At 37.7% G+C, this 13527-nt stretch overlaps 1 protein-coding gene across 15 annotated transcripts in view; it reads right to left on the bottom strand.

Moving 5' to 3' along the window:
- CCDC7 (coiled-coil domain containing 7) overlaps positions 1-13527 on the bottom strand; it is a 275288-nt gene that overhangs the window by 12048 nt on the left and 249713 nt on the right. For 14 of the 15 annotated variants that reach the window (XM_070800783.1, XM_070800790.1, XM_070800784.1 and 11 more), the window contains 3 exons: positions 11692-11814; positions 10472-10585; positions 1033-1158 (listed from right to left, as the gene is read on the bottom strand). In XM_070800783.1, coding sequence (XP_070656884.1) covers positions 1033-1158; positions 10472-10585; positions 11692-11814 — 363 coding nt within the window. The remainder of the gene's footprint in view (positions 1-1032; positions 1159-10471; positions 10586-11691; positions 11815-13527) is intronic. The other variant, XM_070800787.1, reaches the window with a different exon arrangement.

Genomic DNA, 13527 nt, shown 5'->3' on the forward strand with positions numbered 1-13527 from the left:
CGATCCAGGAATCAAACCAGGGTCTCCTGCATTGCAGGTGGATTCTTTACCAACTGAGCTATAAGGAAGCCCATAATGGAAGGAGAGATACTAAAAAAAACACTATTTCAAAGATACATATTTTGAGCACTGTTTAAAAACAAAACTATGTAATAATGGAAACTGTTTCAAAATGGTCACTTGGAGAAAAATAAAAAGCAGAATGCGGCACATTTAGATGCTACTCTCAAGTTAGTAGAAAAAAATTGCATTAATGTGCTTAGTTTCTACGATATATATCTTGCATGATAAATACCACTGGAGTAATGCATAAGAAATAGGGTCTGTAAATTGGTTCTTAGACATGAATCGATTAGACAGTTGGAAGATGGTAATGGAGGAAGAAAAATGAACATATTATTTATCGTCCTTCACACTTACCCTCACATTGACTCTTTCTATTGACCCTGCTTAGTGAAAGAAAGTGAAGTTGCTCAGTTATGTCTGACTCTTTGCAATCCCATGGACTGTAGCCTACCAGGCTTCTCTGTCCATGGAATTTTTCAGGCAAGAGGTACTGGAGTGGGTTGCCATTTCCTTCTCCAGGGGATCTTTCTGACCCAGGGATCAAACCAGGGTCTCCCACATTGCAGGCAGACGCTTAACCATCTGAGCTACCAGGGAAGCCCAGTGACCCTGCTTGGGACTGATAAAAAGAGGAATATTTAAATATAAGGAAGAGGATTATAAGATGCATTTATCTCAGTCATCTGCAGGAAAGGAATGTTGAAAAAAATAATGTTGAAAAAAGGAATGTTGAAAAAAATAATGGAGTTCCAATTTAGTAGTGGTAGGCAAGGGAGCCATGCCAGAGACACCACTCATCCACTAAGAATGCATATATGTCAGATGAGCTTACTTTAGCATTTATTTTCATTTATTTTTGTTAAACTGGTTATATGACTAAGGTTAGTACAATCTGGTAATTTCCATATAATCAAACCTTTATTCATTAAAAACATCACATTGTACAATAAAAATAATATGAATTACCTGAATGTTCTTTATTCAGTGAAGGAAAATTGATGGCTTTATAAAAACCTGGCCTAGTCTTAGATGGTCTATGAAGTACTTTTGGGCGTTCAGTCATGTAAGATGAAAAGTCCTCAAAAGATACATCTAGAAATATTTAGAAAATATGTTAGCTGTGAGATGGATCATATTCATAACTATTTTTATTTTTAATACTCAAACAGTAAGTTGTCAATAAAAATAAAGAAGTTTATATAATGAAAATTAATTTTTTGAGAACATTAACTCAATTAGAATATAAAGATATATATTTAGAAGATTAGTTTGGAGATCAGAGCTAAATGAAAGAAGCAAGTCACAAAAAGCCTCAATTATAATAGAGACAGGAATTAGATAAATTGATGCTTAGGGCTAGGGGAATATGAGGATTAGAGCACACAAGTAGTGGAATTGTATTTTCAAAGTGCTGAAAGCAAGAATTCACAATCATGAATTTTATACCTAGAAAAACTATCATTCAAATATAAAGATGGAACAAACCATACCCAGATGAAAACAAACAAACAAACAAAAAAAACCCAAGAGATTTTGTTTTTATACTACCAGCCATGTCTTAAAAGAAATACTAAAGGGAATCAGTTCAGTTCAGTCACTCAGTCGTGTCTGACAATTTGAGACCCCATGGACTGCAGCAGGCCAGGCCTCCCTGTCCATCACCAACTCACGGAGTTTACTCAAATTCATGTCTGTTGAGTCAGTGATGCCATCCAACCATCTCATCCTCTGTCGTCCCCTTCTCCTCCTGTCTTCAAACTTTCCCAGCATCAGGGTTTTTTCCAATGAGTTAGTTCTTCCCATCAGGTGGCCAAAGTATTGGAGTTTCAGCTTCAGCATCAGTCCTTCCAATGAATATATAGGACTGATTTCCTTTAGGATGGACTGGCTGTATCTCCTTGCAGTCTGAGGAACTCTCAAGAGTCTTCTCTAACACCACAGTTCAAAAGCATCAATTCTTATGCACTCAGCTTTCTTTATAGTCCAACTCTCACATCCATACTGGAAAAACCATAGCTTTGACTAGACAGACTTTTGTTGGTAAAGTAATGTTTTCAATTTTTAATATGCTGTCTAGGTTGGTCATAACTTTTCTTCCAAGGAGCAAGTGTCTTTTAATTTCATGGCTGCAGTCACCATTAGCAGTGATTTTGGAGGTCAAAAAATAAAGTCTGTCACTGTTTCTACTGTTTCCCCATTTATTTGCCATGAAGTGATGGGACCAGATGCCATGATCTTAGTTTTCTGAATGTTGAGCTTTAAGATAATATTTTAACTCTCCTCTTTCACTTTCATCAAGAGGCTCTTTAGTTCTTCGTTTTCTGCTAAAAGGGTGGTGTCATCTGCATATCTGAGGTTATTTATATTTCACCCAGCAATCTTGATTCCACCTTGTACTTCATCCAGCCCAGCGTTTCTCAAGATGTTCTGCATATAATTTAAATAAGCAGGGTGACAATATACAGCCTTGATGTAATCCTTTTCCTATTTGGAATCAGTCTGTTGTTTCATGTCCAGTTGTCACTGTTGCTTCCTGACTTGCATACAGATTTCTCAAGAGGCAGGTCAGGTGGTCTGGTATTCTCATCTCTTTCTCATCTCTTTCAGAATTTTCCACAGTTTCTTGTGATCCACACAGTCAAAGGCTTTTGCACAGTCAATAAAGAGAAGTAGATGTTTTTCTGGAACTCTCTTGCTTTTTCGATGATCCAACAGATGTTGGCAATTTGACTCTGGTTCCTCTGCCTTTTCAAAATCGAGCTTGAACATCTGGAAGTTCACGGTTCACATATGGTTGAAGCCTGGCTTGGAGAATTTTGAGTATTACTTTACTAGTGTGTGAGATGAGTGCAATTGTGTGGTAGTCTGAGCACTATTTGGCGTTGACTTTCTTTGTGACTGGAATGAAAACTGACCTTTTCCACTCCTGCGGCCACTGCTGAGTTTTCCAAATTTACTGGCATATTGAGTGCACCACTTTCACAGCATCATCTTTTAAGATTTGAAATAGCTCAACTGGAATTCTATCACCTCCACTAGCTTTGTTCAGAGTGATGCTTCCTAAGGCCCTCATGACTTCGCATTCTGGCTCTAGGTGAGTGATCATACCGTCGTGGTTATCTGGGTCATGAAGATCTTTTTTGTATAGTTCTTCTGTGTATTCTTGCCACCTCTTCTTAATATCTTCTGCTTCTGTTAGGTCCATACCATTTTTGTCCTTTATTTTGCCCATCGTTGCATGAAATGTTCCCTTGGTATCTCTAATTTTGTTGAAGAGATCTCTAGTCTTTCCCATCCTGTTGTTTTCCTCTATTTCTTTGCACTGATCCCTGAGGAAGGCTTTCTTACCTCTCCTTGCTATTCTTTGGAACTCTGCATTCAGATGCTTATATCTTTCCTTTTCTCCTTTGCCTTTTGCTTCTCTTATTTTCATAGCTGTTTATAAGGCCTCCTCAGACAACCATTTAGCCTTTTTGCTTTTTTTTTTTTTTTACCTTGGGAATGGTCTTGATCCCTGCCTCTTGTACAATGTCACAGACCTCCGTCCATAGTTCATCAGGCACTCTATCTATCAGACCTAGTCCCTTGAATCTATTTCTCACTTCCACTGTATAATCATAAGGAATTTGATTTGGGTGATACCTGAATGGGCTAGTGGTTTTCCCTACTTTCTTCAATTTAAATCTGAATTTGGCAATAAGGAGTTCATGATCTGAGCCACAGTCAGCTCCCAGTCTTTTTTTGCTGACTGTATAGAGCTTCTCCATCTTTGGCAGCAAAGAATATAATCAATCTGATTTCGGTGTTGACCATCTGGTGATGTCCAAGTGTAGAATTTTTTCTTGTGTTGGTGGAAGAGGATGTTTTCTCTGACCAGTGGGTTCTCTTGGCAAAACTCTATTAGCCTTTGCCCTGCTTCATCTGTACTCCAAAGCCAAATTTGCCTGTTACTCCAAAGTAGGAAGTCCCCTAAAATGAAAATAACATCTTTTTTGGGTGTTAGTGCTAGAACGTCTTGTAGGTCATTATAGAACCGTTTAGCTTCTTCAGCATTACTGGTCGGGGCATAGAAGCTGGTTGAATTACTGTGATATTAAATGGTCTGCCTTGGAAACAGAGATCATTCTGTAGTTTTTGAGATACACCCAAGTACTGCATTTCAGACCTTTTGTTGATTATTAGGGCTACTCGATTTCTTCTAAGAGATTCTTGCCCACAGTAGTAGAGATAATAGTCATCTGAGTTAAATTCACCCCTTCCAGTCCATTTTAGCTTGCTGATTCCTAAAATGCTGACATTTACTCTTGTCATCTCCTGTTTTACCACTTCCAATTTGCCTTGATTCATGGACCTAACATTCCAGGTTCCTAGGCAATATTGCTCTTTACAGCATCGAACTTTACTTCTATCACCAGTCACATCCACAACTGCGTGTTGTTTTTACTTTGGCTCCATCTCTTCATTCTTTCTGGAGTTATTTCTCCAGTGATCTCCAGTAGCATATTGGGCACCTACCGACCTGGGGAGTTAATCTTTCAGTGTCCTATCTTTTGCCTTTTCATACTGTTCATGGGGTTCTCAAGGCAAGAATACTTAAATGGTTTGCCATTCCCTCTCCAGTGGACCATGTTTTGTCAGAACTCTCCACGATGACCCGTCCATCTTGGGTGGCCCTACACAGCATGGCTCATAGTTTCATTGAGTTAGACAAGACTGTGGTCCATGTGATCAGATTGGTTAGTTTTCTGTGATTGTGGTTTTCAGTCTGTCTGCCCTTTGATGGAGAATGATAAGAGGCTTATGGAAACTTCCTGATGGGAAAGACTGACTGAGGGGGAAACTAAAGGGAATACTTCAGGCTGAAACAAAATAACAACAGAAGGTAACTCAAATTCACATGAATAAATAAAAAAGCACCTTAAAGGTAATTATATAGGTAAATATAAATGACAATATACATTTCTACCTCTTCTTCAATTAACTGATTAAAAAGACTACATCATAAAACTGTACTGCTGGACATATAAGACTTAATTTTATTTCTATATAAGTGCACACAATAATCCAAAAACTTAATTAAGGGAACAATTTTATTTGTGAAAACATCAAAAATAATAAAATAGTAATAAATTCCACAAAGGGGAATAGCTATAGTAAATCTTAAAAAACATTACTGAAGGAAATCAAAGAAATCTAAATAAATAAACTCAGTGTCAACAGATTAGCTAAATAGTATTCCTCTGTGTATGCATGTGTATATATATATGAACATTGTAAAACTGAAAAAGGAGTATGTCAAGGCTGTATATTGTCACCCTGCTTGTTTAACTTATATGCAGAGTACATCATGTGACATGTTGGGCTGGATGACTCACAAGCTGGAATCAAGACCGGTGGGAAAAATATCAACAACCTTGGCTATGCAGATGATATCACTCTAATGTCAAGAAGTGAAGAGGAACTAAAGAGGCTCTTGATGAAAGTGGAAGAGGAGAGTGAAAGAGCTGGCTTAAAATTCAACATTCATAAAACAATGATCATGGCATCAAGTCTTATCACTTCATGGCAAATAGATGGGGAAAAAGTGGAAACAATGACAGATTTTATTTTCTTGGGTTTCAGAAGTGCTGCACTCAGTAAGCCAGTAAATCTGGAAAACTCAGCAGTGGCCACAGGACTGGAAAAGGTCAGTTTTCATTCCAATTCCAAAGATGGGCAATTGCAAATAATGTCCAAACTACCACACAACTGCACTCATTTCACATGCTAGCAAGGGAATGCTGTAAATCCTTCAAGCTAGGCTTCATGAATTGAGAACTTCCAGATATACAAGCTGGATTTAGAAAAGGCAGAGGAACCAGTGATCAAATTACCAACATCTGGTGGATCATAGAAAAAGCAAGAGAATTCCAGAAAAACATCTACTTCTGCTTCCTTGACTACGCTAAAGCCTTTGACTGTGTGGATCAGAACAAACTGTGAAAAATTCCTAAAGGGGTGGGAATACCAGACCACCTTACTTGCCTCCTGAGAAACCCGTATGCAGGTCAAGAAGCAACAGAACAGGACATGGAACAACAAACTGGTTCAAAATTGGGAAAAGAGTATGTCAAGGCTGTATGTTGCCATCCTGCTTATTTAACTTATATGCAGAGTACATCATGTGACATGCCTGGCTGGATGAATCACAAGCTGGAATCAAGATTGGTGGGAGAAATATCAATAACCTCAGATATGTAGATGACACCACCCAAATGGCAGAAAGCAAAGAAGAAATAAAGAGCTTCTTGATGGGGGTGAAAGCAAGTGAAAAAGCTGGCTTAAAACTCAACATTCAAAAAAAGAAGATCATGGCATCTGGCCCTATGACTTCATGGTAAATAGATGGGGAAACAATGGAAACAGTGACAGACTCTTTTCTTGGGCTCCAAAATCATTGCAGATGGTGACTGCAGGTATGAAATTAAAAGTCACTTGTTCCTTGGAAGAAAACCCATGACAAACCTAGACAGTGTATTAAAAAGTAGACACATCACTTTGCCTACAAAGGTCCATATAGTCAAACTATGAGTTTTCCAGCAGTCATGTACAGATGTGAGAGATGAACTATGAAAAGGCTGAAAGCTGAAGAATTGATGCTTTTGAACTGTGGTGCTGGAGAAGACTCCTGAGAGTTCCTTGGACTGCAAGGAGATGAAACCAGTCAATCCTAAAAGAAATCAACCCTGAATATTCACTGGAAGGACTGATGCTGAAGCTGAAGTGCCAGTACTTTGGCTACCTGATGTGAAGAGCCAACTCACTGGAAAAGACCCTGATGCTGGGAAAGATTGAGGGCAGCAGAAGAATGGGACAATAGAGGATGACATGGTTGGATGGCATCACTGAGTCAACGGATATGAGTCTGAGCAAACTTAGGGAGATAGTGAAGGACTGAGAAGCCTGGTAGGGTGCAGTTCATAGTGTCGCAGAGAGTCAGACTTAGTGACTGATCAACATATATGAAATAAAACAGTTATTTTAAATTCTTTATTGGGTACAGTACAGATCTCCATGTCTTTGGGGTTGGTTTCTGGAAGATTATTGTGATCTTTTGGTAGTATCACGTTGCCTTGATTCTTTGTGTTCCTTGGGCTTTAGTGTGCTGTCTTCACATCTGAAGCAGCAGTCCCCTCCTTCAGACTTACTACTGCTTTCAGGGGAGAAGTGCTTTCCATCAGCCTTGTTAGAGACCTGGAGGTTTTCTCAGACCTTGAGTGGATATACCTGCTCACATTTCTTGCTCACTCTTGTGGCAGAATTCTTAAGCTTGTATATCATCTCTGGATTCTGCAATGCACCAGGTCCAATGCTGATAACCTCCCTTTTGTTTCTCAAGTGGTGCTACATTTCAAGTTTCTGGTTTCTCTCTGGTCCACAGACACTGGACTGCTTTAGGAAAGTGCTCCATAGCTGTCTAACAAAGACTGTTCTGGCTGCCACACTCTGGAGCATCCACAGGGAGTTGGCTGCAGAATGAGGGCATGTGGATGAGGCATGTCTGACCCTGGGGGAGCTACAGGCCAGCTGGGGGTATCTGCAGGTGAGGCTCTCCCAGAAAGTTCATAGGTGGGCTCTCTGATGGAGTTCACAGCATAGTCAGAAGGAACCCAATTCCTTTAATGCTCTCCAAAAGTCTTATCTGCCTCTCTCCTGACCTCATATTGTCCTGTAACGTAGTGCTCTGAATGCTACAGGAGAGAAATGAGTCTTTTTGGCTGCACCCCAAACAGCTGTGGAAGCCTGGTGCTCAATCACTTGCTCTTCCTTTGACCTACCTCTCAACCCCTCACAGGATGGCTTTTGTTTGGCCCTACTGCTGCCATCTTAGGGAAGGTTGGCAAAGTCAAACTTTTCCGCTTATACACTCTAATGTGTCCAAACTCATCTTTTACTCCAATGGAGTGCTGGAACTTCTTCTTGAGAAACCCAGACTTCCATTAAGGCTCTCTTATCTGTGATGACTGCCCCAGTCAGGGTTATCCAGATTCTCCTGGACCATAGCCAAGAGGAGCTGGAACCAGTTCATAAGCTACTGAAGGGTCCACAGTTAGGATGGAGGTCTGTCTTCCTATTACCTGATGCACAGGCATATAGAACTCTTCCAAGTCCCTTGGTAAATGATGCTGGATCCCAGACTCCCACAATGTCACTTTTGTTCGTGGATACATGACAAATTTTTATTGTTGATAAGAGGCAGATTAGGAGCAGTATCCTGTGCCATCATGATGCTGATGTCACCTGTCATACATCTGTAGTACAGTCAGTTCTGCATTCTCTCCTGGGTTTATTTGTTGTATTATTTTTGGTCATGCCAACTGGCATGCAGGATCTTAGTTCCTGATCATGGATTGAACCGACAACCCCTCAGTGGAAGCATGGAGTCTTAACCACAGGACTACCAGTGAAGTTCCTGGTTTGTTTCTGAATGCATATTTTATAGAGAAAATTATAATTAAAATATAATCAAATGATGGGAAAGATGACCTAAATGTATGGATCACTGCTATATGCCTGTTTTTCCCCCCACATTTTATAAGGGAGTGTCTACTGCGGTGTTAGTTTCTTAGTTGTATCTGACTCTTTGTGATCCCAAGGACCATAGCCTGCCAGGCTCCTCTGTACATGGAATTCTCCAAGCAAGAATGCTAGAGTGGGTAGCTTTTCCCTTCTCTAGGGGATCTTCCTGACCGAACTAGGGTCTCCTGCATTACAGGAGAATTCTTTCCCATCTGAGCCACCAGGACACTTTGGAGTCTGTCCTTGCCTGTGCTACTCTATTGTGTGTGTGTGTTTTACGGTAAGTCATATCACCGGAGCTGCCTCTGAAAGAGATTATAGATCCTAAGACAGTGGTCTTTGGCACTGATATCAAATTTTAATGAGAATTTGCGGAATTCTTGGAAGAGCACATGTATTTTGCATGGGAGGGGGGTAGGAATCATGCGTATTTGCAACCAGAAGGAGCACGGGTGGACTGGATTCAATAACAGGCTCCACATGTTCTTGACTACCTGTATTCATGTGCTCCCACACAACTCTCATCTTGGTAATATGACTTCAGTGAATGCAAGAAAAGCAGACAAATGCAGGCAGAGACTTGAAAATTTCTTGTGCATTGATTGAGATTTGCCCCCATTCTGTGCTAAGGATCCAAGGTTACAATGTGAAGACCCCTAAGCCAATCAGATGAAAGATGAGAGACATGTAGCAAGGTCACCTCCAGTAACACTTGAGAAGCTTATTTTCTTTTAGGTTCCAAACCACTCTTTTACATTCTGCTTTGTGGTACTGGATCTGGGATTCTAAAAACTACATTTATGCTTTTCCAGGTAGCACCAAGTTAGGCTGTGCAAAACAGGGCCTGCTAGAGGGAGACTTTTGGAAAAGAACCAAGGAATTTGTTTCTCCCACTTGGTTACCAGTGCGCTTCCCAAAAGCTCATGACCCTTTTCAGTTCTGGTGAACATCATGCCAGCAATGTATCTTTTCCCCAGGAGCAGAAATTCTTTCCACGGCACAAATTGTTGGTATTCTTTCCAACATTAGAAGAACAAGTTTTATTAAACTCTCACCATCCGAGACACTAGCAGTGCTTTGTCTTCAGAAGTACATAGGAGGCTTCCTGAAAAATCAGAGATACCAGCACCAGCCAAGTAACATCCTATACTGAAGTCTCTTTTAGCCCTAATAGTGGAAACTTCTGAAACTGCTTTCTCCATGACCCAGCTCAAACCAGTCTACATTGCTAACTCCCCAGTCATGAACTATATAAATAGCTATGCTTTCAGGCTAAATAGTTTACTTGGTAGTTATCCAGTAAAACAACACTAACAAATGTGGGAAAAATTAAAATTAGATTGAGATATGAGAGATATGATTTAGTAACTTTGGGAATAAATGGAAAAAAGCAAATAAAAACCCACTAATCTATATGGCTGAAGGTTATTCAGAGAAAAGTATATTTTTCCTCAGTTGCTGGTAAAAATGTTAACAGCCCTTTAGGTAAACAATCTGAAAGTATTTTTCAATATTAAAAACTTATAAATGCTTTAACAATATCAATCCTAAGATACTACCCCAAAGAGATAAAAATATTCATATGTAAGAATAGATACTCATGGACACATTTACATTTAGTAGGGCGAAAAGTGTAAAAAGTCAATGACCTTCAATAGAAGAATTCTATATTATGAAATATACTGCCAGTAAAAAGGAGAAATTAAATTTCATTTTCAAGCTTGCAAGGGTTTATCTAAGATATTTCTGAAGAAAAAGTAAGATACAAAAAGAATGAAAAAAATACCACAAGAACTATTCTATGTAATTATACAGTATTTTAATATCTTTATATATAAATTTTTACCTTCATCATCAAAGGGTGATAAAGTAATTATCTTTGTTTTATATTTACTTGGTGCAACGTGCCTGGCATAGACATTTTCTTGCTGTAAAATTGCATTTTTGCCTTTAAGCAAATCTATAATAAAATTTAAAAAGAAAAATTATATGAAGTCTGAACATTCATACACTACTCTCTAAACCCCATGTATTAGTCTTTATGCATTTGTAATGTTTCCCTCCCATAGTTTAGCCACTTGTTGATGACTATTACTCTAGTTTCTATAAATATTTCATCATTTTCTCTTCCTTGTCTTTATTCTGTGTTCCTTGGTAGCATCCTGCTTTTTCTTTTCCAACTTCACTGAGGTATACTTAGTATATAAAAACACTGCCCAGATTTAATGTGTACATTTTGATGAATTTAAAAATAGCCATACAACCTGTGAAGCCATCATCACAATCAAGGTAATAAACATGTCCATCACCTATAAAAGACTTCTCCTGTCTCCTTGCTTTTTTATGTGTATCTTATAAAAACAGCACAAAGCACTCCTGTCTTAACAATTTTTACATGCACAACATTTCATTGTTAACTGTAGACGTAATGTTTTACGGAAGATCTCTAGAATTTACTCAACTAATATAAATGTGACTTTATATCCATTGAACAACTACCCACTTCACTCTACCCCTAACCCCTGGAAACAACCATTTTATTCTCTGGTTCTGTGAGTTTGACTACTGATAAAATGCAAGATTAAAAATGTATTTTAAAAAGTGTTGTTGAGATGGCATAAAAACATTCTCTAGAGACTAGAAAGGAATTAAAGCATTTAACTTGAGACTTTCTGCTAAAAAGGGGTATGTATATTTGTATGCATGTACATTTTTTATAAATTTGACTGACCTACAGTAATGTGGGAAGTGAGGAGGAAGATAGGTGGGAAGTTTCACAATAAAGAATAATCAAAAAATAAAGAGAGCACAATAAAACAGTTTAGAATATATTTGTATACAGCATCATTATATATTCTTTATGACTGTGTATAAAAAAAGCTGAGAAAGGAGGGATTAGGATCATAAAATCATACAAAGGGAACCATTATTAGAATGTTGTGTGTTATCTGTAAATTTTCTTATTTTCTGGATGTTTAAAATATTTTATAGAATAAAATTTTAAAAACATATTACAAAAGTAATCTAAATAATTAGATATCTATTTTATTCTGTTATATCTTTTACCTTGATTGTCAACTTGTGAAAAATTGATCACGTTCATTGGGAATTTACTTCCTGCGATGTGCCCAGTAAAAAACTCTGTTTGATGTTGTGTGGACTTATCTTTGTCTTTAAATAAATTCACTCCTAATATAAAATTAAAAAAAAATTTCACAAAGACATTATAACTATTTGCACACTACTCCCCATCCTTCACACATTAGTCTTCATTTTGGCACCTGTAAATTTTTCTTTCCACATATAAGTGGCCACTTTTCTATCACTCCAATTTCTATAAACAATTTCTTCATTTTCTCCTTTTTGTTGTTCTGTTTTCTTAGATAGCATCTCACTTAATTTCAAAATTTAATCCAATCACCTTTTATATTTATTTCTATATTTGATCTGTATTCTTCTTTCAGTACTTTTTCCCTTAACAATTTATATTGCTCAAATTTTATTCAGGGCATTTAATTATAAACTCCTCATTAATAAGTAAGTATAAAATAATTAACTAAATTAATTTCATTCTTAAGATGCATGACGTTTCAAACTGGATGTAAATGAGAGCAAATTCTTGGTGTGCCTAAGGCTGTTATTTAAAATTGAGAAGGATTAATAAGCAACACTGAAGTCAAAGTAATTGAAAGAACCTACATAAAAATACTCTGAAAATTAAAGACATGGAATAATGTCTTATCGTAATATACCAAATTTATCACAGCAAAACAGAAAACAAATTTAACTTCTTAGTTCCTACAATTTCAGTTTTACACTTTTTTCTCAGTTAAAAGTTGTCAGCAAATACTTTTTATTTGATTATTAACAGTTTTTTTTTCAGGAATAGAAGTGAGATTGTAACAAAATAAAGCATTCAAAAGTAAAGTTTCATAAATCTTGCTTTAAATGTTAAATTTCAGTGAAAACACATATTTTGGTGCTTTAATCTGAGGATTCAGCTACTTTCAAATTCTGGCTTTCAGTATCACTTTTACAAAAAGTTCATTCTTTCACCAAAGAGAAATGTATTTAACCCTGTTACTCCAGGACTAAAGCTGTGTCTGTGAATTGTAAACTCAGCTAGAGAACTTCACTTTAGTAGAGATATAAATTTACACACAAGACTAATTATGTATAGAAATTGAATAAAATAACTGCTATATTCCTATTCTTACACCACTTATCAACTAGCTTTTTTGCTTTTTCAATTTCAAAGCAACACTCTTTACTAAGCCAGCAAGAAAGTGAGTAACAGTTTGAAATACTTAAACCAAGCATATTCTAAGGTCATTAGAGCATTGGATTATATGAATTACTTTCCAAGTGTATGAGCTTACAACTAAACAATATCTAGGTAAATTTCCACTGACAGCAAATACAAGACTTTAATACTAATTATAAGATGAAATTCATGAAGATTACTCCCCATTAACATACAGTTACTGCTGCTGCTGCTACTGCTGCTAAGTCGCTTCAGTCGTGTCTGACTCTGTGAGACCCCATAGACGGCAGCCCACTAGGCTTCTCTGTCCCTGGGATTCTCCAGGCAAGAACACTGGAGTGGGTTGCCATTTCCTTCTCCAACGCATGAAAGTGAAAGTGAAGTCGCTCAGTCGTGCTTGACTCTTAGCGTCCCCAGGGACTGCAGCCTCCCAGGTTCCTCCGTCCATGGGATTTTCCAGGCAAGAGTACTGGAGTGGGGTGCCATCGCCTTCTCTGACAGTTAGTGCTATCATTAGTTAAATCACAGAGAAGGCATAAGCCATAAATATTAGACTTGACAAATTCTTGTTCTTACCAGGGTGACTTTTATGATGTGTCTTGATTTTACTAGTTTCTTTTTCACTTTCAACAGTATCT

This window comes from Bos indicus, chromosome 13, assembly GCF_029378745.1.
Source record: "Bos indicus isolate NIAB-ARS_2022 breed Sahiwal x Tharparkar chromosome 13, NIAB-ARS_B.indTharparkar_mat_pri_1.0, whole genome shotgun sequence".
Lineage (NCBI taxonomy): Eukaryota > Metazoa > Chordata > Mammalia > Artiodactyla > Bovidae > Bos > Bos indicus.